Source organism: Corvus moneduloides, chromosome 4 (assembly GCF_009650955.1).
Source record: "Corvus moneduloides isolate bCorMon1 chromosome 4, bCorMon1.pri, whole genome shotgun sequence".
Taxonomy (NCBI): Eukaryota; Metazoa; Chordata; class Aves; order Passeriformes; family Corvidae; genus Corvus; species Corvus moneduloides.
The window spans coordinates 11784612-11810810 of NC_045479.1; the positions used below are offsets into that span (position 1 = coordinate 11784612).

Here is a 26199-nt window from a genome sequence, read left to right on the forward strand (position 1 = left end):
AATCACTTGAGCATCTAAAGCACAGTGATACATTTGCTTTGAGAGCCAAGGGAGAAAGGGACAAGTGTTAAGGCACATTCCCGCCCTAGTCCCAACCTTCAGAACACTGTAATGCTCACCAGCTAAGCATCCATGTTACCTGCTTTTGTGGCAGAGAGAAAAATCTGCACTGCAGTAACAGTCCCCCCCTTAACTGAAAAGACAACACTGGTGAAATACGGCTTACATGATTAATACATTTTACTCAGTATGTACACAGTTCTCCAAAGAAGTTGGGTCATCCAAAGGCAGTTTAAGAAGCTTCAAGTATCCCCCCCTTGCCAGCTGTTACACGGGATGTGTCTTTGGCTTCGCTTCCTCCAGCTCAGCATCCAACCAGCGGAACCTGCGGTGACGGCGCAGAACTTCGATGGCTTTTTGTTCCAGGGGGGTTGGTTCAATCCCCAGCTCTTCAAAACCAGGAAGGTCAGGAAATGTCATGTCTGTAGTGTGAAACTTCAACAAGAATGGGGAGGGTAAGGAAAAAAAAAGATAATTGACTTGGACTGCATTACACCCAATGTAATCATTCTCCTGCCAAAATAAGTAGAGGAGGAGGAAAGATTCAAACAGAACCGTGGCATAATTACACAAGGTCTTGAGTATCAACACCTTCAACAGGAGGTACAGGTATTCTGCATCCAGCAAAAGGTTTTAATTCAGGCTTTAATTCAGGAATAAATACCAGTGAGACATGCAGGGAGTGTCTTCCCTTTTCTCTCCACACATTATCAGGGAGGTTACTGCATCACAACTGCAAAATTATGCAGAACTCCAAGGGCATACTTGAACTCAAATTATGGATATTCTGCTTTGTCAAGAAAATGTGTTGAATTATCACCTCTGGTAGATTGCTTTGCTCTGTTTATGGTTTAGAACATGGTTCTGTACAGGAAAAACAGTTAATTCTATTACCATATATGCAACCCATATGACTTAAATCTTAGAAAACAGGGATTTCTCTTACTCTGTTGTTCCTTGAAAGGTCTTTTAAGTCAAACACATCTAACATTATATACATTATTTAAGGAAGAAAAGCTTGGACAGAGGAACAATCAGACCCAGAAGTGACATGGAGAAACTCCCTCTTAAACTACCTATGCTACAGCTGACTTGCAGCAGTTTTAGTGATTTGGTGCAGGCTTATTTTATGAAATGTAACTCAAGAAACTACAAAGGCAGCTGGAAGAAAGGTTTTTGGAGATGTAACAATTCTATCCTGGGGACCAATCAAGGCAGTCTACTGATACTATGTTTTAACAAAATATATTGAAATTCCAGTGCTGCTGACAACTGGGAGAGTCACTCCATAATTCAGAAAGTAGAAAGTTTAGAGAATGTACATGACTATCTTTGCTAGCCTACACATACACACCAGATTTTGACATTAATACTTGCCAATTCCTACTTTTTCCTTGCTTGCAGTTGGCTTTTTGCAACTTACTTCTCCACCCCCACTGAAACACTCAGAAGTCAGGAATAAGCATGAAGTCAGAACATTCTCCCAAGAAACACCCCAATGTTAAGTGAGATTTTGGAATGCGTGCAGGGCATCAGTTCAGCTTCAGCTGTTAAAAACACCATTCTCTGGATGATGGAAGTGATTTTGGTGCATCTAGAGGTACATAAACTGACTAAGAGTAGGGAGCACTGCCCCCCATCACTTTGCTCATCCAACCTCTACTTCTGGCTGTTTTCAATTCCGTGTGTTTTTTGGGAATGCAAAACCACCAGTGAGAGTTACAAAGGCACAACGAAACCTTTCCCAAGAAGAATTTTTGGCTGGTCCCACACTTACCCGATCCACCTTGTCCCGTGTCAACCATGGTTCAAACGGATTCATCTCAAAGAATCTTGCAATGAACCTGTGAACAGAAGAAATGTTGCCAAAGTGCAGTCATTTATCCAGATACACAGAGGATAACAAGATCTGGTAAAAAATACTTCAAACTTAATAGACAAGTGAGCAAGAGCTTGTTCTGAAGCTGTTCTTGCAAGCTGTGAGCTCATTAAAGCACTGAATATGTCACCCACTAAGTTCTTAGGTGTGTTTATGGTAATTAACTGTTCCTGAATTATTGGATCTCGTACTATTTTACTTTGGATGGAATGGAGAAGCAGATCTCTAGAAGTTCAAATGAGAGTTAGTGGGTGGGGAAAGTAAGCCTCACACCCAATTCCCCACACACCAGAGGACTCAGTCTTGCCCCTGTCTTTCATCCAAACTCTGTTCCCTGCCAGTGTAGGCAGCAATCCAATTAGTCACGAAGTTGGATTCAATGCCTCCAGGAGAAAACACACTTGCTGACAACTAAGTGAGTTATCAGCCACACAAACAAGCTGGTAGAATCTGGAGCAATCTATAAAAAGGGTGAGGATTAGGATAGCTGCAGTTTTCAGAAATGAAGTTTCCCTTGAAAGAAAGGAAATCTGTCAGGGAAAAGAAAATAATGCTACAGCTCCTACTCAGTGTCTTGGGACCAACAGCAGAATCTTTTACAGAACAGGTAGAACCTCTTGCTGAAGTGCTCACCTGGCAGATTAAGGTGTCACTGAGTTACTGCACAAACACAACCAGGCTCATCTGCCTTTTAGGTGCATTCTTTTCTCAAAAATATGAAGTATCACTTAGTTTAGCCCATAAATAAAAAAGTGTAACATAGACTGCAGCAAATGTGAATAAAACTAAGAAGCACTCAGAGAGCACCTTTTTAACAAGCTGCTCTGGGTCAGGTGAGCCATGGTATAACCTGGTGCTTCTTACAGCCAATACAGGAACAGCCACAACAGTTTAGGATGTTCTAAGAATTATCCATCAGAACTTCCATGGATCCAATGCTGAGTCCTACTGGCAGGAGGGTTCTAACTCTGGTGACTGATTTAGCTTATTAATTTTCATTGTACTAAAAGTGAGGAGGACCAGTATGCCAAATAATAACAGCTCCATCATGTTGAGGGCAACTTCTGAAAGGGCATTTACTGTTTGGGGTAGCTCTTCAAAAAGATGTGATTATTCCCTAAGGATCAGGCCTAGGCTCAGATTATACTGATTTTTTCATGCACTGTTACTATCCTCAGTGCATGTGAGCAGCCTACTGTAGTCAGCTGAAGTGATGCTTCACCTTTCCCTTCTTGCCTCCCCATTCAGCACCATCTTCTAAAGATGTCACTGCTCTCCTATCACAGACATAGAAATGCTTACTCACAAGCACACTGCTCAAACTGTCAGGCCAAGATCCCAGTACAAACTTACCTCCAACACTGACTCAAATCCATACAAAGGACTGAACTAGAAAGTCAATCCATGCCCACACCCATCTTTTACCACTCCTCTGCTTCCAGGGTGGCAGTGCTTGCCAGACTGGAAGGACAGCTGACAGTAGCAGTTCCTTAAGATTGTGCACAAAAATCTGTCAGGGCCTGCAGTCAGCAACATTCACACAGATTTTCCCTGTGGTATTATTAAAAACCATTCAGTTTGCTACTAATTTTATCAAATTAGGACCTTTTGCTACTTCTTGACTCAGCAAAACCATTCAATCACAGAATCACTTAGACTGGAAAAGACCTCCAGTATGATCAAGTCCAACCTTTGCTGATCACCCCCACATCAACCAGACCAGAGCACTGAGTGCCACGTCCAGTTGTTTCTTCAAACACCTCCCTGGGCAGCCCATTCCAATGTTCAACCACCTTTTCTGTAAAGAAGTTCTTCGTGATGTCCAACCTGAGCCTCCCCTGGTGCAGCTTGAGGCTATGTCCTCTCAACCTGTCCCTAGATGCCAGGGAGAAATGACTCTGGAATAAACAGCTATGTTAAGCTCACTACAAGCAAGCATTTCATGCACCAGCTCATCAAATGCAGGCCTGTCCCCGAACTAAAGGCTCAAAACTGGCTAACAAGTACCTCAGGAAAGGCAACTTTTGCAACCCCACCACGTTAAATAACAACTGGGCAGAGTAAATAATCTGTGCAACAGGTGTTTATGCTTCTGTGCTGCCAAGAGCTCGCTGACTTAGGGTCCCACTTACCGGTAGAGAGGTCGTGGCAGCGGGTAAGGAATGAAGGGATGGTAGGAAACGGCGTAGATGTACTCAACCATGTCATACAGGAGGTACCGGTGAGGGCTGAAAGGGAAAGCAGCAAACATCACACCTCACTCAGCTACACTTCAATATTTGCAGCAAGAGAAGAAAAAAAAAAAACCAATTTAACACCCTCCACCCCCAAGGCTTACAAAAAGCCTGTTTCTTCAATCCAGATAATTTGTCAGCAGATTCCCCTGTGGCTCACAAGGAGCAGGTTTATCCTCGAGGACTGCAGCCATCCTGGAGCTGAGGACAAGCATGGAGAAGTGGCAGAAAGGAACAGTGGGCATTTGGCTGCTGGCCAAGGCTAACCCACCACAACCACACTGGAGGAAGTGTATTTTGCGTGCTTTGAAAGCACACCTTAATGTGCCTCCTCCATGCTGACTCCAACTCTGAACTCAAGATTTCCAGCAGTGAGACAGGAGTTTGTACAAGCTCACTTGGAAGCCAGAAAGCAGATGGAGAAGTAAGGATGCTTTCTTAACAAGACATCCCATCTTTGTAGGATATAGCTGCAAGGAAATTGCTTCACTTGCCTTTCCTTGATACAAGTAAAGTATACTCATTACAAGAATACATAGCTCTATTTAAAAGCAAGACAAGGAAGCTAAGGTGAATTGCCTAAAAAATGCATTCCCCCCCTCTCTAGATGGAGAGAAGGAAGCAGTCAGTCTCCCATTCACACACCTAAGAGTAACATAAACCATTGGGAATTCCCATCCCTTTCTTGTTCAGATTCTGCCTTGGCATTTTAGGTTCTCTAGATGGCTCAAGCTGAGGTGTCAGGTATCTCCCTTGACTTTCCAGGCAATTTGCTGGTATTCCAAAACATTCTGAAAAGTTCCATGACACCACAAGAGCACACTGCTGAGCAGTTTGATAAACCCAAGATCTCAAGATGCCAAGGTCTGAGGTGACAAGCACGAAAACTGAGCCTTCAACTGACATGTTCTCCAGAAAAGTTCTGAGAGATCAGAGAATCATAAAATGGTTTGGGTTGGAAGGAACCTTAAAAACCATCTCACTCCAACCCCTGCCATGGGCAGGGACACCTTCCACTATCCCAGGGTGCTCAGAGCCCCATCCAACCTGGCCTGGAACACTTCCAGGGATGGGGCAGCCACAGCTTCTCTGGGCAACCTGTAAATCCAGTCTCTAACCCATTCTAATTCCAGGTGGTTTCCACACAGCTTTACCAGAATTTTCCCCAAATCCATGCTGTCTAGCATGTTTTCCAAGCTACCAATTTCTTTGTGTGCACATACATCACACGAAATGCAGTGGGGCCCAGACTAGGATTTTCAGAGTACTCACAATAACAGCTTGAGCCATTTTTCCTCCCAAAAAGGAGGTGGAATTTATTGCAGCTCAAAATGTGTGCATGGATGAAGATTAAATTAATTAAATGTTCTGTGCAGCATGCCAAAAAATGGCACCAAAAAGAAGTACTACAGTTCATTAGAATCAGAAAACGTGACCTACCCAGCCAAGGCATATGTTTTGCCTTTTGCATCAGGATTCTTAATTGCATTAATAATTGCCTTTGCTACATCAACCACCTGTGAGGAACAAATTCAGACAGTTACCAAGAGAAAACAGGAATACATGCACACACTCCTCTTTCAGAGGCGGTTTACAGACCAACACATCCACCCACTGAGGATTTGGGATTGGGATTTTAAGGAAAACTTACATAGACTGGTTGCTTGACTGTTTTTTTGCCCAGAGCAATAAGAGGCACACCACCAAACCAGCGCATGTCTGACAGAAAAAAAGCAAAAATCTGGGAATCCTTTCAGTACCAGAATAACCAAGACATTTTACACCACACTGAGTGTGGATCTCTTCTGAAAATTGACTTGAAAATAGAATTGGGAAGAATTCCCAGTCAATTGCAGCAACGTATTTTTCAGCACACGTTTAATTTCCATATTAACAGCAAGGGGAAGGCTGCATTTGCTGTTTACTTAGCTCAGACATATCTCAACTTTGCAAGACAGAAACTGGTTCCACTCTATCCTGTGTAGCAATTTTGTTGGTGATCCACCAGACATTATTGGAGCTTCTGAGCCCAAAGCAACTCAGGAGGATTTTTACATTTGACCAGCTTGACAAAGGGCCAAGATGACCAGACCTCAGGTGAGAATAATTTAAATAAATAACCCAGTAGTACACACACTCCCCCTCAAAACAGAATGATTACAAAATTAAAAACAAAGAGGAACATCTAACTAGATTGAGAAAGAATTCTGCCAAGAGGTGAGAATTTATTATGTTTCTATGTTTCCCACACATTCCTGATAAAAACACACCTGTCTGTTTTTCAGAAGCAAATCCATTTTCCCTCTGTTCTCTACAGGCAGTTGCACAAATCATACATGATTTTATTATTCCAAGAGTACCTACTTGCATAATGATTGAGAAATCGGTCCTCTCTCCCAAACATCTCAGAGGGCTTCAAAATTACTGCATCTGGAAATTCTTCCCTCACTACCTCCTCTCCAACAGCCTATCAATTAAAACAAACACATTCATTAGATCCATGCTGAACCACGCAGAAGTGGATGCCTTTCATAACAAAATGCATCCTTGACTATAGAACTGAAAGAAATGATGCCATCAGTAGCACAAAAGTTATTTATATCTAAACCATTTGATCCTTGAAATGCTGCACTAAGATAAAGGTCTCACAGAAAGTCCAAACATTTCTCAGCTGCAGAAAACAGTCTTTAGCAAATTCATACACTGATTTCCTTCAAACAGACCCAGCTGGGAAAAAAAAAACCACACCCAAATCAAACACAAAGTACATTCTCAGGAAATATTCTGAAGTGGATTCCAGACTTACTTTGTTCCTGAGGTATTTGGAAGGACTCCTCATGTGAGCATTCAGGTGAGAGATATGAATGAATTTTTCCACACCGGCTTCCCTACTTATCTGTGCAATACTTTGAGGAATAGTTACAAATTCATCTTCAAATTTGAAGTTTCTAAAGCAAGACAAAACCCAAATGTTACTTTAGGAGCAATCAATAATGGCTGCCAATCAGCCAACATGCAATCATTATGTATTACTTGAATGTATTACCAAAAACCTATACTGACACTCTTTGTTAGAAACACAATTTCCCTTCATGATGGACTCTCCATATCATAAAAATTAGAGGAAAGTGAAATTGCACCTGTAATCATCAATTTTAGCTTCTCTGCTTTTTCACCTGGTAAGATTAAATCAGTATGAAAAATCCTCCTGCCCACTTGTCTGTGACAAATAGAAAGCTCCCAGTGGCAGTGAAAACAGGTTATTTTTATTAAGAGAAGTGCTCCTGAATCTTGAACTCTGAGCAAAGCTGCATTTTTATGAAACCCGTTCAAAATTTGCCTTGATTTGACACACTTAATTACACTACAAAGAAGCTCAACATTTCTGAGCAGCACAAGTCAGGACAGATGCTTGGCACAGGGGATGCAGACAAAAACAAACCAGAGAACACAGAGGTGCTCATGCAAATGGAAAAACAATTTGTCAGAGCATTTAGAACGATTTCAGAGATGAAAGGGACTTCTAGGAGAAGCAAGAAGAAATTCTCCCCTCACTGTATGATATTCAAGGGGCCTAAATTAGAGGGTTATACTGTAAACCAGTTTGGTATCTGATCAATAACAATATACAAGCTCTGTCTCCAAGCAGAACTGACATTATAGGCTGGCAACAGTCCCAAAATTCTTTCCAACTATCCCAAGACTGCAAGAAAGAGAAATGACTGCTCATGTCATTATATTGTCCCTGTAAGCACCCCTGCATCTGGACTGTTTGCTTTGGGTAACAAACATCTTATCCAAACACCTCTCTGTGTCCTTATCTCCTCCCACAGCTCTTCAGATCCCACTGGAGTCCAAAGAAAGCCTTAAAAATAAGAAGTTATTTTTGAGCCTTCAATAACTAATCTGATCCTGGGAACCATCACTTCTGTTCTGCTCACCAAAATAGATTCAGAAACACATGAGAACGAACAACATCCCTCCTGTAACCATGGAGTTTCAAACAACATAGTACACACAGAGGAGCCTGGACACGAGTATAAGGCAAGGACGAAAGTATTTCATGGCAGGCTTTGCTTTTTTTGACTGATCTCTCCACCTCATCTTACTTTTCTTCCTGCCCAAGTTTCTCATAGGCTCTGGGATGATTACAGTGGTTACTCTGACCTCGTGTTTAACAAGCCAGAGAACTTGATCTCAGGGTTTCAGCACCACCACTGGTACCCACATGCATAAAATATGTGATTAAAACATTTGTGCCACACAGCGGTTAAGCTCTGTAATGTCCTAAAGTTTTGAACACAGACCAAGACTTGTCTGTTTGAATCTATTGAAACTGTCCAGAGAACAAGGTTTGGGGATTTTTACCTAGAATGAAACTTTCTGTTGTTGTCCTCACACTTCTTTTTAATAATAAAAGAAACTGTCTTTTATATAAATCATACTTTTTACACAAGTCTAGAAATTTTGAACATCAAATAGCTAGTCATTAAAAAAAAACTAAAACCATTAGGTTTGTGAACAAAGATGAAACTGATATCTACATTTGTTTCTGTCTACTATAACAGCAAAATTATGCACCATATAAAGGCAAATCCTACAATTAAATTTTTGTCTGGCAGTTCTGCACAAGGCCTTAAATGAAGTGGACATAACTGTATGAACACACACACTGAGAAGGTGGTTGTTACAGGTATTTTTAACCTAAAAATACATATGGGATTTTTAAAATGGATTTCAAAAAGAAACTATTCTTAGGAATCATTATTAAAAAATGCTTCTGTGGCTAATACTGTGTGCGCCAAAATTCTGTCAAGGAATGTTATTAGTCATGATCTTAGGCACTCTCCATTAGCTATTCCTGTTTGATCATGGTTTACAACTCATCACTGTCTCCAAGTGACAGGATGAAATCTTACTTCTGTAATAATGTAAATATAAATACAACATAAAAATTAATTTAATATAAATAAAATGTCAATGGAAACCAAGGTAGGAAATTGGTGAGGCTCTGTCATCTATAGAAAGGCACTCAGGGAACACCTACAAGGTGTGTGAAAGAAGCACATTTCAATTTTCTGCCAGAACAAAAGTGTTACACTGGAAAATCGTGGAAAGAATGCACCTTTCCAGAGCAGATCACAGCCAGGACTGGAGTTAACCATTTAAAGAAATTTTATATGCAAAATTTTGGGGTTGTCTTTTTCACAGAAGCCAAGAACAATGGCAGCATCACTGTACACACACGCTGTAAAACATGGCTACAATACCTGGTGCAAATCTGTCATATATAGGAAAAGAAAAAAAAAGGAAAATTACTTTGTTTCCCATTCCTTTCCAATAAGATTAATGACCACATTGCTGTGTTCCACGGCTCTTCGGATGGAGTCTTTGTCCCTACAGTCCCACTCCTGAAAGCAGAGCATCAAATGGGAACAAGAGGAGATAATGTGTAAATAAGCATCATCAAAGCAAGCTCTTTCGCAACATTCCCATTTAGAGGCTAAACAACAGCTGGAGTGGGGTCTTGGAGAAGGATTACCAGGCTGCCTTGTACAGCCAGGGGTTTGTGTTTGACCTCAAGCCAGACTCACCATGAAGAGAAGCTGTCCCAGGTCACCCATGGGCCGCAGATACATCAGGTCATACTGATCACAGCGGTAGGGGATGATGACCTGAGAGCCAATGCGACCTAAAGGGCCACAAAAACCCCAAAGTTTCAAACAGCTGCATCACTTCAAGTAGATGAACTTCTAAATAAACAAAGCTCCTTTTTTTTTCCCCTGGCATGAATACCTAGACATAGGTATTTCGAATGCGTATCTGCAAAGCTAAAAGCAGAACAGAACTAAGGTTCTTCTTGAACCTACCTAATTGGAATTCTTAAACAGGATTCTTTCTTTAATATTTAGGCTTGTAAGACAAAATACCAAAGCTTGTTAACGAACAACAACAAGAATGGTGTGTCCTATAAACACAGCGTAATACCTAAAAAATGGAACACAGGCAGGGATATTTACATTTTTTAAGTTGCACAAAAAGAAGGAGGCGAATAAAGCAGCAGGGATTATTTTTCCAAAATTTAAATTCAAAAGGGCAATTTTAAAGAATTCAAACCAAACTCCTGCAAACCTTTTAGCAAAATGTCCTAATAAGACTAAAACCAGAAGAATCAAATACATGCTGTGGCTCTTCTCAGATTTGCATTCTACAGAGGAGTAGGACTTCTTTTAATGACCTTAACCTTCAAAAGCTTCAAAATCTCCTTGATTAAAACACATTTTACTACTTGTCACATGCTGGAACTTAAGCAGACCAAACATTCTGCAGAACACTTTTAAGATGCAAAATGCCAGAGACTTCTACATCACCCTGCAACCTAAAGACTGATTAGTTTTGTTGAAAAATTTTTTTGGTAGTTTTTTTAATTAGTACTCCTGGTGAGCATTACCTAAGCGGTTGACAACATATCGTCCCAGGAAACCTGTGGCTCCAAAGACAGTGGCCACAATGCCACTGACAGAGGATCTTCCACTTCTCCCATGAGGGATCACGGCGTGATGGACTTGCCGGTGCTGCTGCAACACTGACGGTGCTGCAGTCAGGACAGAAATTCCATGGCCTGCAACACAGAACAGGAGAAAGTTTGGGACATTAATTGGGATTCGGCACTGCTAACTTACACCTTATGTTGGTTTTCTCATGACAGATCCTTTTTCTCTAATATCCCATGTGGAGAATCCTGATGGGCTGTTTCAGAGATGTCTGGAGAGATCAGAGGGGAGCAGGCCTGGGAAGTTGTTGGTAAAGTCAAGGACCAAATAGAGATAGGGAAGGAGCAAAGGTTATCAGTTCTTAAACAACAAGTAAAGCTTACTGTTGAGTTTAAGGTGAAGCAAGTAAAAAATAGTCAGTAAAAATATAAAATATAGCAGAGGAAGCAATTCTCCTGCATCATAGCTCTGGAGCGAGGAGATAGGGAGGGATGCAAAGAGCCAGATCCATGATATATGGGATACTGCCTCAAAGCTGCTCCTCTCCTCAAGGAGCTGGGAAAGCTTGGGAGCCATGGAAACAGGACATCATTAGGACACTGATATACAAGAGCACGTGGTGACAGGACAAGGGGCAATGGCCTCACACTGAGAGAGCAGGTTTAGATTGGATATCAGGAAGAAATTGTTCCCTGTGAGGGTGGTGAGGCCCTGGCACAGGGTGCCCAGAGAAGCAGTGGCTGCCCCATCCCTGGAAGTGTTGAGGGCCAGGCTGGACGGGGCTTGGAGCACCATGGGATAGTGGAAGGTGACACCTGCACACTGAAGAAGGTTTTATCCCAATGTGGTTAGGAATTACCAGTTACACAGGGGCACTGACATTGCAGCCACAATGCTCAGAAGATCAAAAGGATAGGGTATGTTGAGGCATAAATTATATTCTGTTGTATCAGCTGACAGAACTTAAACCAGAAAATCCAACCAGATTTCAGTGCCTGAGGGAGGTTTTTCTCTACCCAAAAGCCTTCTATCCCTGTTCTCTCCATACCCCACAAAGTGGTAAAGGATATTGCATCTCCAATTTTGTCCTGAACAGCAGTCTGACAGCCACCTAAGAAAATGAGTAACACATAGACTCGAACTTTTCAATTTTTTATCGTATGCTTAGAAACCATGCTTCAGTTGGCAGATAGAAAAGCACAAAGTAAGACACACTGTACTTTAAAGGTAGGTATATGACTTCCTAAAAGGCATCTCTCCTACAAAACAGGTCCAAGCTTAAACTGGGCAGGGTTTCTGTCTTCAAAGGACCTTTCCATTACTGAAACAGAGAGCTCAAGACCAACTACGAGAAAGAAGGAAAAAACACTCCAGTGTCTTCACCCATTCTTGTGCTTTCCTAATAATTAGGGGCTTGCTATTGAATTTATTTTTTAGGAAACACAGAGTCACAGAAAAATGTTTAGGTTCTTTATAACCAACGAGATTCCTTCAAGTATCAAAAAAAAGGGTATGTGGTATGCTGAAGTGGTGAAGAAAAAATTTAATGAGCCATACTCCTCAACACTTTGCTTACCTACATTTCTTTTTCTAAAGGTTTATTTAAAAAAATTAAAACCACACAATAGTCATATTCATATAATTAAAACTGCCTCTGTTACTTTTAGATAGGAACACTTTTCAGTTCTTACAATATAAACCCTAAATGCAACAAAATTTCAGTCCACTGTGAGCACCCATTGGAAAAGGTATTACACAGATCAACCTATATAAGAACAACAAGAAAGTTACAAAATAAAAAAAAAATTGTATCTTTTAACTACTCAGTGGCTTTTTTGCCGTTATTTCTGCAAAAATTATTGGTGGCAAGCTCTTCATAATGCTATCATTGTCACACTAACAAATAATACCTAATTTCTGTTTTGTATTCTCCCACCTTTGAGCATGCACGTGTTGTGCCTGCATTACACTGGAAGGTGTTTAGTGATGAACATCTTTCCTTGTTCCATAAATCTACAAGGTCTGCTTGCCACAAATTATCACCAGCTATGGTTATATACCCAACCACTACTGTAAGCCTGCTACAAATTCCATTTTCCAGAGAAGCTGTGGCTGCCCCATCCCTGGAAGTGTTCCAGGCCAGGCTGGATGGGGCTTGGAGCAACCTGGGATAGAGGAAGATGTCCCTGCCCATGGCAGGGGGTTGGAACTGGATGATCCTTAAGGTCCCTTCCAATCCCAATCATTCTGTCATTCTATGAATTAAAGCTCAAATATCCACAGTGAACCCAAAGCACCTTTTCCCCTACTCAGAAGTTTGTCTATCCCTGTTCTCTCCCAACCCCACGAACTGGAAAAAGACACCACATCTCCCATTTGTCCTAAGAGGCAGTCTGACAGCCACTTAGGTAAATAAAGGACACACTGCTCCCATTAAAAGGATATTAAATTCCCCCCTCCCCTTTACCTACAAAACCCGCTTGCCATCTCCCATGTTACTCAACTTAAGAGCGGGCAGAATCAATTTAAACAGAGGCAAAGCCTCAAATACACACTTTATAATATTAGTAGCTGAGCTTTACTATGGATCACGGCCAAAAGGTCAAAGTCACCTAAGAAACGGCAAAAGGCAGTGACAGCCCCAGCGCGACACCCGCAGCGACATCCCGAGGCCTTTGTGCTCCAACCCCCAGTTCCCTGCGGAGAAAGGAGGCAGAAACACGATCATTTCCGCGCCCTCAGAAAAATTTTCGGCAGCTCCTTTCCAGCCGCTGCGGTGCGAGCTCCCCTCGCGCAGAGCCGGGAGCCGAGCCCCTCCCAGCCTGGGGCAGAGCTGCACGGACGGGCAGAGCTCCCCGGGCCGGGCCCGTGAGGGGCGCGGCGGGGCTGACACTCACCTGCCCTTGGCAGCCGCAGCCCGCGGGCCCAGCGCGTCGCCGCCGCCATCTTGTGTCTCCCGCGGGCGGGGCGGCGCATGCGCGGGGCCGCGGGCACAGCGCGGCTGCGCAGGGCGGGGCCGCGGGGTCCCTCAGGGGCTGCCAATTAAAAAGGCACGGAGGTCATTAGCGTCATTAGCATCATTAGCGTGGGGGAGAGTGTGGAGGTTACTGGGGTCAGTCTGTGATCTAACACTGCCGTGTTAGCCAGGTTATGGCATTGAGTGGTGCCTCCGGTGCTTCTTTAAGTACCTCAGGGTGTAACGGTAGCTTTAGGGACGGTAACTCCACCGCCAGCCTGGACAGCCCGTTCCAGTGTCCAAGAAAGAATTCTTCTTTCAGTGGAGAAACTCTTTGTGATGTCTAACCCGAGCCTCTCCAAGCGCAGGCTGAGGCTGTTTCCTCTTGTCCTGTGCCTTGTTCCCTGGGAGCAGAGCCCGACACCCACCTGCAGCTGGAAACGCTTCGGGTTAGCGATGGATGTGATGCTGTACACAGCTGAGAAGGAAAGTGCGAGCCACCGGTGTGTTTGGCCTGGTTTACAAACGGCAAGGGGAGGATGAAGGCCAGCACTGGCTTTTTGTTCTAGGACTTTTTGTTTGGGAAGTGTTCGGGATCTGCTAGAGTGAGAGAGTAGGACGGTGCATAGAGCTGGAGGGAGGGTCCGCATCTCCAGGGAGTTTCATGCCGTTGAATGGGTGCGAGTTACACGTTAACCAGCTGGTCCCACAGAAAATGTTCTAAAAGAAAGATGTTGCTCTGGAATAATCTTCTTTTTAGTGGTCTATCCACTGCACAGCCAGCAATGAGCCGATTGTCTTCCTTCCCAGCTCTGTGGAGGATCACTCTCCAAGAGCCTGGATCCACAGCGGAGCTCTCTCACTGGCTGCTCCCACACTTAATAGGGCGGGGCCAGAAAAGCGCTTCGCTTTTTCGTGGGCACAGTCAGCGCTCATAAAGCCGAACACACGATGGCGGTGTGGGCTTGCTCAAGAAGGAAACGCTCCTGGCCTTGCTCTAAGCCGCCCTAAGTGCGTAGCAAAGCTGAAAATGTCACTGCTCTCAAATCCGCTGTGTAAGGACGAAGAGATTTCGCTGATCTTCCCCTTCCAAGTACAAACTTGTTGGAGTGAAAGGACTCAGGCCCAGAGGGAAGCCAAAGCACAGAGGTTGAATTAAAACCTTTGTACAAGCTGAGATACGTGAAGCCACACCAAAGTGAAATAGAAATATAAATTTTTAACTTCAATAGAAATATATGCTAAGTGCCTTAAACATTAAAAAGCTGTAGCAGAGACCTTAAACACAGTTCTTGCTGCAGCAGTGTTACCTTTTCACAGAAGTCTTTACTTTAGACAAAATATAGATAGAATTCTACTGTTCACATTGTTTAGATAGAGTGTTCATATAAACAATAAGAGCTGATAGAAACTGTACACACAAATCTGTGTAATACCTGTGTAACACTTGTGCAAGACTTACGACTGTTAGAATTAGACCAGGACAGGTTAAGAAAAGGAAAACTAGATTCGTGTGTTAATCTTATTGGTCAATTAACAAATATAATCCACACTTCTGTAAGAAAAAGTATATGGAGCATATAGAACATATAGAAGAAGCTGGTTTTGCCTGCTGTTGCTGCTGCTGCTTGGCTTTATCATGTAACCCCCTTCGAACTCTGCCTTCAAGAAAGCTGTGAGACTATGAAATAAAGAACTTAGCAGAACAGCAGCCTCTCCTGCTCTTTTACCCTGGTCTGAGAAGGAAGGGTACCCCATCAAAGCTCAACACAGACTCTTATTTGCGCCACACTCAAACGGCAACACGAACTCCTCTGTGCTAATGAATGTTTTCACTATCGCAGAGTCCGGCTACAAACTTGAAACCATCCGGCAAAAACATAGCTCACAAAAGTGCCAGCTGAGACAGTTGCTGCTGCCTACAACTTCAGTTGCACCTAGAGTACTAGCAGTGTTCTGCCATCTGCACTTTCATTATCAGCTCTGTGAACAGTCTCACAGAGCCAGGATCCAAACTGAATGGCGCTTGGCACTGCTCACACACTAAAGGTACAAGGACAGAAAGCTCGGCAGCTTGGCTTTTGCATTCCCACTGGAACAGTTCAACAGCTCTAACCAACAGAACTGCCTATTAGGAAAAGCTGTTAAAATTCACTAAGACCACCCAATCTGCCGATCCAAAATTGGTTTCTGTGCTAAAGAGAGGAATTATAAGCCCATCTCAAAAGAAATGGGATCCCCTCCTTCAAAACAGACAACATGCAGGAAATTATCCCCTACAAAGGTGCCAGAACGCTGTTACTGGGCATTACTTGACTTGGGCCCTCTATCAGCTGTGCACCAGTCCTGAACGTAGCTGCTTACCTTGTCCAAAATAAGTGCGCTGCCAAAATTTCAGAAGGCCACCTCTGAGAAGTGGAAAGCTCATGCCAAACTGAGGAGTGTGAGGAGCTGTTCTTTGTGTGTGGCTGAAATTGCAGGCAGCACCAGCATTCTCAGATGACACTTTTGTGAGCTTTGCTTTTGCCAGATGGTTTCAAGTTTGTAGCTGAGCTCTGCGAGAATGAAAAAAATGCATCACTGTAAAGGAGTTCGTGTTGCCGTTTGAGTGTGTGGCAAATAAGAGTTTGTACTCAGGAGAGCAGTGAAATCTTTTTGTCCTGACGGTTTGAGCGCAGGGGTGATTTCAGCCTGGATCTGCACTGTCGGTAGTTTAAATAGGTGAGGTGCGTTCTCTTCTTTTGCAAGCCCACACCGCCATCCTGTGGTTCATTTTATGACAGTGCCCAGGAAAAAACCAAGCGCTTTTCTGTCCCGGCACCGTTCGTGTGAGAGCAGTCAGTGTAGGGGTTCTGTTGTGGATGCGCTCTTCGAGACTGAAAGGATGTGATCCTGCACAGAGCTATGAAGGAAGAAGAATTGTCTCACTGTTGGCTGTGCAGTTTATAGGCTGCAAAAGGAAAGTAAATTCCAGCACTGCCTCTTTCTTCTAGAACTTCTTCTGTGGGAGCAGCTGCTGAACGTTCTCGTCTTTGTAACTGGACTCTGTGAGACTGAAGGTGCCTGAGGGTCCCTAGGGCTGAACGCACAGACCTGGGTGCACTGCACTCTAAAAGCTGTGAGGAGAAAGTGAAGGCCAGCGCTTACTTTTTGTTCTAGGAGCTTTGGATTGGGAGCAAGAGCTGGACACGGTAAGTTTTGAAGCTGGGCTCTGCAAGAGTGAAGGAGCATGATGGTCCATGTGCATAAGTCCAGGGTGTGTGTTGCTTTTTACAGGATGTGAGTTAAATACAGAGACAACTGTAGCTTCCTGAGCGGGCACATTTTGTGACCAATAGTTCCGCTTGATACCGTTTAGGTTCTGGAACTCTGCATGATTGAAAGAAAGGGCAGTTCATTTAGTTTGAAAGGAAAACTCCTAGCCCCTGTTCGCAGGGTGTTGTTGGTAGCCTTCAAAGGGCATGTGAAACCAAGCAACTGTTTTCTCCTCTTTTGTTTCCAGATTAAAATGATCCAGCTGGGCTCAGCGAGAGAGCCAAAGTGTCAAGGTGCATGCAGCTGAAAAAAAAGAAGCATAATATGAATGTGTGTTGTGCCATTTAAAGCTGCACAGGAAAAGGGATGCCCAGCACTGTCTCTTTTGGTCCAGGATCTTTTCTTTAAGGCACCTGATGATCCTGAAGGTTTTCAGGCGAAACTGAAAGGATAGGATTCCACGTGCAGCTTAGAAGAAATGGAACCTTCCAAACTCTAATGGAACTGTTACTTAGTACAACAATCAAAGAGCACTCTGACTTCATGTGCCAGGAAAGAAACAGTTGCTGGATAACCCCTTCTTCTCGCAGCTTTTCAGCGGCACACCCCAGTCTTGGTCTATGCATATTCCTTCTCAAGTTTCTTTCACTCTTTTCTGAAGCTGTCCTGAATTCTGTATAATAGTTTTCCCCAAAACATTTGCATTTAACCTCTACTCATCTCTGTTGGTGTCAAAATCCTTCGGAATCTCTCAGGAGCTTGTGGATCTTAGTGACAACAGAGCGTGCAGTAACTTTAGTAAATTCTCCTTTTCCTCTTTTCCTTACAGTAGGCCATGACAGTACTAGAACATAACTAGAAGAAGGGCAAATAATTAACAGCATTCCTTTTGCTTTTCTTAGCCCTCCCTGCAGTGAAATACAAAGGTGCTAAGGCCATAACTCCCTTTGTTCCTGCTTTTGCTTAGTTTGAGGTATGTATGTAACAGGAAAAGAGCGATAATAGGGACTTAACACTTTGAAAACAGAAGATCTAGATTTTTTTTTGTTGTTGTTATGGGAGTTGCATTGCCTTCTCATCTTTTCTGATCAGAAATCTCTTTTAAAAATTCCTAAATACCCGCTGGCTTCTTTTCAGTCTCCTATAGTAATGGATTGTTTTATCTGGTTTTTTGTGGTGCAGAGGAACTTGCCCATTTGGCTAGTAAAAAAAATTACTGTCTTTATCTAGGCAGATATTTAAGTCTTCAGCTCTATCTGTCTGTAATTATACAGAGAGACAGAATAAACTCAATTCCTTATGGCTTCACTAGGGTCTGGAACCTTTCCTACAGAGTTCTGTTCTTAAGGGAAGACATTTTGCCCCATTTTTCAACACACTCCTATACTACTACTGCGTAGCTGAGTGTGCTAATAGACTTTGCCTGGATCTTAAAAGGAACTTTAATGCAATATTTACAGCAATGAAAAAAAGAAGCAATACTATAAACTTGGCCAACACGCACCCAAAAACCCTGTGAAGTCACAGTAACTTTGTCTGCCATGTTAGAGGCAACTTCATTTCTAACTTAGCTTTTACAAAGACATTTCCAACATTGCTCTTCAGAATATACAGAGGAATACAAGGAAAAATTGTTGCTAGCTCTTGAGCTTGTAATCTTGTTTGATAAAAAAGAAGAGACTTAAAATTCACCTAGATGGCAATATCAGCAAGAGGAAGTTTTGTAGAAAGCGGCATCTTTACCTTTTTATGTGTCTTTAATTGTGCAAAAGGTAATTTCCTATTTTGCAAGACAAGTCAACTCAGTATGCTGTGGAGGTATTTTGCCATAATGTCTGTGGTTTGCTCTGGAGATTATTTGGAAATTGTCAAGTCTGGAAAAGATCAGCGTAAAAACAAGTAGAATCCTGAGATTTGTGTCTTTTCGTCCAGAAATATTTCTCTCCTGAGTATCCACCTGACAGCCTTTACTTTGAACACTTTTGCAGGGAGAGGATCCAAGCTACACTTTTCCCCCAGAGCCTCCTGTCTTATGGCAGGCATGTCACAGGCAGAAGAATGTTCCTGCATTTCCATAAGGACACAAATAAAGACTATAGCATTTATGGAACAGCTGCTGCCCGAGTTGCTCAGAGTAAATGTTAAAGACAATCCGCTCTATGTGCTGAAATTCAGGCCCCCTCATGAATGTGTGGTGAGAAATAATTCAGAAGGAACCATGGTTGTCTCCTACACATGAGAGACTGAGCAGGCAGTCTGAAGGAAGCAGAACAAAATCAAAAGAAATACCCTATGAAAAGATTCCTATTTCTTCAGATGTTCACTCTGCCACTCAGGCAAAGATAAGGAGGAAAACAATATTTCCTACTATTTTTACACATACCGTGACCACAGGTATTCTTACTGAGGAGGACAGTGTTTTCCTAGGGCCAGCAGTGGACAAATTTATTTGTGGTAAGAATCTGAATATACAGGAAAATATCAGGAACTGCTCTTTGTGGTTTAGGTGCCCTCTTTAATGGCTTCTTTCTTTGCAGGACTGCAAATATTAGCAATGAAATGCTGAGGTTGCTATCTGTTTTCTTGCACTGACAGACACCTACCTGTTGGAATCCTGGGTTCAGAGAATTTCAGTCTTTCAGTGCTGACAGGTAATGATCCTCAAAAGCACACTGCATTTGACCTGAGGCCTTGGGAAAGGCTTCCCTTTTTAGGTGATAGCACTGAGATTGTTGCTGTGTAATTAAAAATAAATTTGTTATGTTACTGGGTGGAATATGCAGAGATGTAGAAAAATTAGGTTTATGGGATATAGTAACAATATGGAAGATTTGGGGTGTGGATTAGTTCTTCTTCTTTCCTTCTTCTTCTTCACAAATCTGGGTGTTCCGGTATTGGTTCAAAAAACCCGCAGTGCGGATCATGAATAATTAGTTAGTGGATTATAAGTAAAAGTAAATTAGTTGGCATTCCATAATTGGATAGACTGGACTTTAAAAGACCTTGAAAGGTAGCACTCAGGGGCCATTTCCACCTTGTTAACTTAGAAGGCACACTCCATGCAGCTATGCCATAGATAACAATTAATAAACATCAAATTAGAAGAACAACTCAGTGTCTTCTGCCTATTAATGCAAACCCTGAGTAAAAGAACTCTTTTTTTTTTTTTTCAGAGGCAAAATGAAAATAGAGAAATCAACAGATACCATCAGCTCCTTAAAGAAGTGTTCACTTATGTCCGTGAAGCCTTGTTGGCACAATGTGCAACTGCAGTGCACAGTGAACACTTCCTCAGCAAGCAACTTAAGTGGGTTTTTCCCCCTCTCTTCTTTCAAGGAAAGATAAATACTTTGACAGGAGGTGAGTAATTGGGAAAAAAAAAGCATCCTGTTGTCCCAAACTGGCATTCACAGGCACTTTTTAAACATACTTTGGGTGAAAAGGCAGACATTTTAGCAGCTTTGTAGGGTTTCAGTGGTTTTTACCCATTCTTTGCATGGGTACTACAGTTTTCCCCATGCATTGCAATTTAGGTGGTTGCTCCTTGCAGTTCCAAAATCTTCAATACTTTAATCTCCTCCCTCAGAGCTTCCCACAGATGAGGTCGGGGGAGATAGCATCACTGTGCCATTGAGTGCTGTCAAAAACACTGTGCACCCTCAAAACGTTTATTTAAAATATTCCATCTTAAGTTATACTACTGAAGGCATGTTAAATAGCTCAGACATTCAAGCAGGAAATCAGCTCCTTTGTGTTTGATGGAACTATTTATATGTTACTAAGATAATAGCCTTAATTGCTTTTCATCATTTGTGAAGTTTTACTATTTGCACTAAATTCAGCTGTGAAAGTGAAAGGAGATTATTTAGGTTCAAGTTCTAGCTATGATGCATTAGCAAAATGCTGAAATGTTTATATTGCCGGCAGAGTAGAGAACGTGTACACAGGGAAAATATGGATATAGTTCATATGACTTATGAATAAATTCCTCTTAAAAATTCCATTTTGGATCCTGAGTGGAACATCAACTTTCACCATGACAATCAACAAGATAACTGTACATACACACTGCTTCTTTTCGGTATTTTTGGGAAAGGAGACCTGAGTAAAAGCAGAAATCTTTCCTTACCCTAAGGTTAGGAAATGTAGTTAAGACCAGGTCCTTGACAATGCGCCTTTTCCTAAGGAAAACCATGCCTGGGGCGGGAACTTGGCAAATACTGTATTATCTTGTGCCAGAGGAAGATGGGATGTTTTGAGCTGAAACATCTGCAATTATTTTGTACTTCACTATTTGAAAGGAATGTTTATTTCCATATTTTTCAGTACAGGTACAAATTTTTCATCTCTACTCGCACACATACATAGCCGGACTAATTCTTCTTCTCTAAAAAATGATTTTAAAATGATTTCTTCTCATTCTAAAACACTTGGAGGTTTCCAAAAACCATTGCCAATAGAACAATCTCAGAAAATACAGATGAGAAGTAATTTCTGTGGTTGATTGGTTTTGGTTGCTGGGGTTTTTTTACAGATATGTTTATCTTTTTTTTTTTTTTTTTTAAGTGCTCAGGCTTATCTGTAAAATCTTGGTTACAGAAACCTTGTCTTACTCTGTTTCCGTAAAGAACCATCTCATAATAAACACTCTTGACTTAAAATTCAGGAATAAAAAGAGGAAAAATTTGTGTGTAGCTGTCTTTGATAGCACTGATATTGCCACACATTTAAATTAGCCTGGCAATTATTTTGGGAAGAGCTCAGCTAGGATAATCATCTGAAGGATTTTAGTTGCATGCCAATTGTTTCACTGCTTTCTGCCAGCTCTTCTCACCCTACATGAAAGTCATAAATCCTGCTTACTGGACACAGTTAAATATTGCCAGCAGCTTCAAAAAGGCTGCTCCAAGCAGACAAGCAGGATTTGGCCTGGGTCATGGATAACAAAGCTGGCAAGGTGTTTTCAATTTGCACTCAATTTTCAAGGGTAAAAGATCACCCTCCCATAGCTTCCCTGCATCCAGGATTGACACAGAAACGTTTGTGTTGGTGTGATTCACAAAAAGATATAAGAACAGGCTTCTGTCCCTTCCAAGTGTGGAGCTATTGCTGCACAAGGAGTTCAGGAGTTTCCTTTGGTGTTCCTATGGAAGCTAAACACTGTCCCCACCCGCTAAGATGCCCAGGGATATTTGCAGCTCATATACCAAACAAACACCACAGCAGAGAGAAAACCTTGACTTCCAGCTTTGCCCCAGATGCTTACAAGGTATGCCTACCTGGGAACTGAGGACGAAGGTACGCATGAAAATTCACAGGCTGCAAAATAATTCCACCAGAGCACAAGGACCTTGTCAGTAATTGCTGCCAGCAGCATTCCAACCCCCTGTCCTGGATTCCTGAGCTGAAAGGCCTGTCCCTTGCCTCACAGAGGCTGATTTGAAGGCGATGTGCTGGAATCACAGCATGTTATTCCCTCAGCCAGCTTGTCAGCTCGGGGATGAGAAAGCTGTAATGCCATTGCCCCTTAATTGGGTGCATTTTCAGCATGTTGGTTCCACTGCAGCCTCATCACCCACCCAGACCTCCTCTAATGACCCCAGCACGGAGGAGAAGAGGGGCAGAGAGCAGAGAGAGCGCTCCTGGCGGTGCTGCTGAGGTGTTCATGAAACTGCTCTTATTGCAAATAACAGCATTTTCCTCCAGACTGATTTGTGATAGGAAGCAACTGTGTGAAATACGTTCCAAAGAAACAAAAAAACCACTGTTAAAATGAAAAATGCTTAAAATGGAGACACTTAAGAGGAGAAGCCATGAAACCTTTTCATTAGTTATGCTATTTGTAAAAGTGAAATACCAGTAACTCCTGGTTGTTTCAGTAATCTATGTATGGATAATATAATTTCATATTTCTCACCTGGTAATAACTTTTGGCTTATGCTACTTTAAAAACAGTGTCCTTAATTTAAAGAATAGCCAAATCATTCTTTTAGGCCAAAAAGGAATTTGCCCTAATTTTTTCACCATTTTAACTTTTCAAAATTATCAGTTAAAAATGAACTGACAAAATATCAACGGTGCTTTGTAGTCCTACGCACAAGTAAAAGCTTCCAAAATATAAAGAGAATGTTTATGAAATGAATGAGGTATGGACATTTTAAAATTCCCCACATTGCAAGCAGCAGTTGTGAAAATCAAGCCAGGGGACGAGATGCTGCATTCTGGCACAGATCTGATAATAAAAGAACATTAGCATCTCATTAGTGTGGGTGATTGCCTTTGGTTCCACAAGCTTCCCAATACTCTTCCCATTAGGTTTTAATATTTCTATACTGTATATTTCCTAGGGATTCTGATTGATGCAATGGGAACAGGGTTGCATGGCAGAAAATATCAGTATACTCAGTATATAGACCACGTCTGAAGCTCCACTTGGTGTGAATTAAGATTTCCTTGGAATCTAACAAAAGACAGCTTTTTAAAATGAAAAACCAAAAAAAAACAAGACAAAAAACTTAAGGAAAGTAAAGGAAAGGAAAAAAGAACAGCAAGCATTTGCTGTTTTACTGAGGACACACTTTTAGAAGGTTTCTCTGGTATCCTTACTCACAGGTCGTGTTTTCCAGTCAAGTACAGTCTGAGTTACTCAAAACTTTGAAGGCGTTTGCCTTTGACACTTTAGGCCCGGTTTTATTTGGTGACTTTTCACAACCTTATGGCTTTCTTATTTTCTCTTCTTAAGACAGGCTTTGTGCTGCTTCCCTGCAGAGATGCAGCACAAAGGGAGGCAGAACAGAGGTGTGTTTTAAATTACCTTAGAATTAACAAAGGCCACAATAAAAGTAAGTTTCCATGCTCCTCACACAGGTATTAGAAAATCAACAGCCTTTAAATAATGGCAATAATAAATAATAAAATTTTATTGCTGTTAGACAATATACACAATTATACCATAAGATTTTGTAAAACATTTGCTTTTTTAACACTAATACTAATTGATATTTTTTAATTTCATTTTCTAATAGAAACAGCTTCAAGAACTTTACAAATATTGGGAAAAGACTTGCGATATCATCTAGAATCCTTACTTTATACAGTATGTACAGGTCTGCAGTCTTCATAGAAAAGAAAGGATTTACCACTACAGTTAGAACAGAGATAACTGGCACAGCAACAAAACTGGACACCAAGAATTACTGGAGTTATGCCGTTTCTAAATCCCTGCCAGGTACTGAAGAGTATTTATGTTAAATTGCTGGTTTTTAGGAGCACATCATATGGTACACACTGTATCTTTCTGGCTCTTATAGTTGTAACAAAAAGTCAAAAGCTCTGAGTATTTTGTAGAATTCTTTTTGAGGCTTTGTTCCTTCATTTGGGTTATTTTGTAATTTTATGTTCTGTTGGTGTTAAGTGGGGGAAGGGAAGATGCTGAGTGATTGTCTCAATTTTGGATTTGGGTTTTGTTTAAGGCTTCATAAGTCAGCGTAGCTGGATTAATTTCTAGAATTTGACAGTCTGGATTTTTATCTCAAGATGCATATTTTTATAGTAGAAAGATTCCTAAGATTTCAAATATGAGAAACTTAAAATATGTGTAAAAAATGCAGGAAAATAAAAATCTAAGCTTCTTCTAAAGAAAAAAGTGGCAGCAAAATGTTACAGGCCATGCTAATGTGCAACGTGACTCCTCAAAAATAATTGCAAAAAATGTCTAAGCACTCCCTGTGTGTTTATTTCTAGTTCTGCTTCTCTTATACAGAGCAGCATATCATATTTCCTGTAATCTGTTTTCCAAAAACTGAAAGCTTGGAAGTTTGCTTTACTCTATTAAATCTACTCATTAAGATGTAGAGACTTTGCACTCTGCAGAGACCTCTGTTCAGTTATTGAGTAAATTATTTATAACCCACTTAAAGGCAGTATTGCTGTAAAATATTTAAATGTAGTTTAGCCTCCAAATCAAAGTCAATATAAACCAGACTGTTTTTGCCAAAGGGAATTCCATATTACACAGATTCCTTTTCTATTCTGAAGTTTTTCTGTTAGGGTAATTTTTTAGCAGGACAATGTCTATCTCTGAAGAATATTAAATGTATATGTATTTTATTTGAAAAAAACCCGCAGCTGTATTAATAAAAATGCAAACACAAATCCCGACAAAGCCGGTTTACACCCACACAGCCTTTCACTGTTTCACAAAAAAGTTCCACAAAGAGTTGTAATTTTTGTAGATTTATTAAAATGGCCTATCTTCCAGCAATTGTGCTTCATATTTCAGGCTTACTTGGGATAATGATTGTGTACCTTATTATTGTACTTACGATAGAAAAAAATGCCCTGAATCATAAAAATCCAAAATGTTTCATGGAAAATGTATGTTCCCATGCTCACCACTTTAATCACTTAGGGTACCAAATTGCTTATGCAAATAGTGACAGCATATTATTAGCAAAAGCAGTTTTTTGAAAAGTTCACTTTCCTGAAGGCAGCTATGAAGACTTAAAGGTTGAAACCCAAGGCCTGAGTAATTGAGGGGGGCAGCAAAATGATATTTAACCTATTTCATACATTTGAAAAGTTTAGTGTTCCTTTTCTTTAAGAATTTAGAATCTCCAACTAGATAGTAAAATTCTACACTTATTTTGCTTGCAGGTGATTTTTCTAAACTCAAACCCACACATACACACAAACACAGAAACACAGACTCCACCCTGAGACTGATCAATCCCACCTTATCACCCAGCCCAGAGCACTGGATGCCACATCCAGTCATTCTTTGGACATCTCCAGGGATGGAGACTCCACTGCCTCCCTGGACAGGCCTTTCCAGTGCCTGACAGCCCTTTCCATGAAGAAATTCCTCCTGATGTCCAACCTGAACCTCCCCTGACACAGCTTGAGGCCGTTTCCTCTCCTCCTGTCCCTGTTCCCTGGGAGCAGAGCCCGACCCCCCCTGGCTGCCCCTCCTGTCAGGGAGTTGTGCAGAGCCAGAAGGTCCCCCCTGAGCCTCCTTTGCTCCAGGCTGAGCCCCTTTCCCAGCTCCCTCAGCCCCTCCTGCTGCTCCAGCCCCTTCCCCAGCTCAGTTCCCTTCTCTGGACACGCTCCAGCCCCTCAATGCCTTTCTTGTCCGGAGGGGCCCAGAGCTGCCCCAGGATCTGAGGTGTGGCCCCAGCAGTGCCCAGCACAGGGGACAGTCACTGCCCCGGCCCTGCTGCCACCCCATGGCTGGCACAGCCCAGGTGCCATTGGCCTCTTGGCCCCCTGGGCACACCTGGGCTCATGTCCAGCCGCTGTCCCCAGCACCCCCAGGGCCTTTCC

At 42.0% G+C, this 26199-nt stretch overlaps 1 protein-coding gene and 1 long non-coding RNA gene across 2 annotated transcripts; one reads left to right on the plus strand and one right to left on the minus strand.

Moving 5' to 3' along the window:
- Positions 1-216: 216 nt before the first annotated feature.
- Positions 217-13650, minus strand: NDUFA9 (NADH:ubiquinone oxidoreductase subunit A9). The gene is made up of 11 exons (XM_032107295.1): positions 13565-13650; positions 10625-10795; positions 9768-9865; positions 9493-9584; positions 6980-7121; positions 6538-6640; positions 5825-5892; positions 5614-5690; positions 4072-4167; positions 1838-1904; positions 217-495 (listed from the first exon to the last, which is right to left on the minus strand). Exons 1-11 carry the CDS (start codon positions 13641-13643, stop codon positions 328-330), a joined length of 1161 nt encoding a protein of 386 aa, XP_031963186.1. The 5' UTR covers positions 13644-13650; the 3' UTR covers positions 217-327.
- Positions 13651-19424: 5774 nt separating this feature from the next.
- On the plus strand, positions 19425-25157 carry LOC116443230. Its single transcript, XR_004239787.1, has 3 exons — positions 19425-19529; positions 20052-20238; positions 23904-25157. It is a non-coding gene; the product is annotated as an uncharacterized LOC116443230 (long non-coding RNA).
- Positions 25158-26199: the final 1042 nt, after the last annotated feature.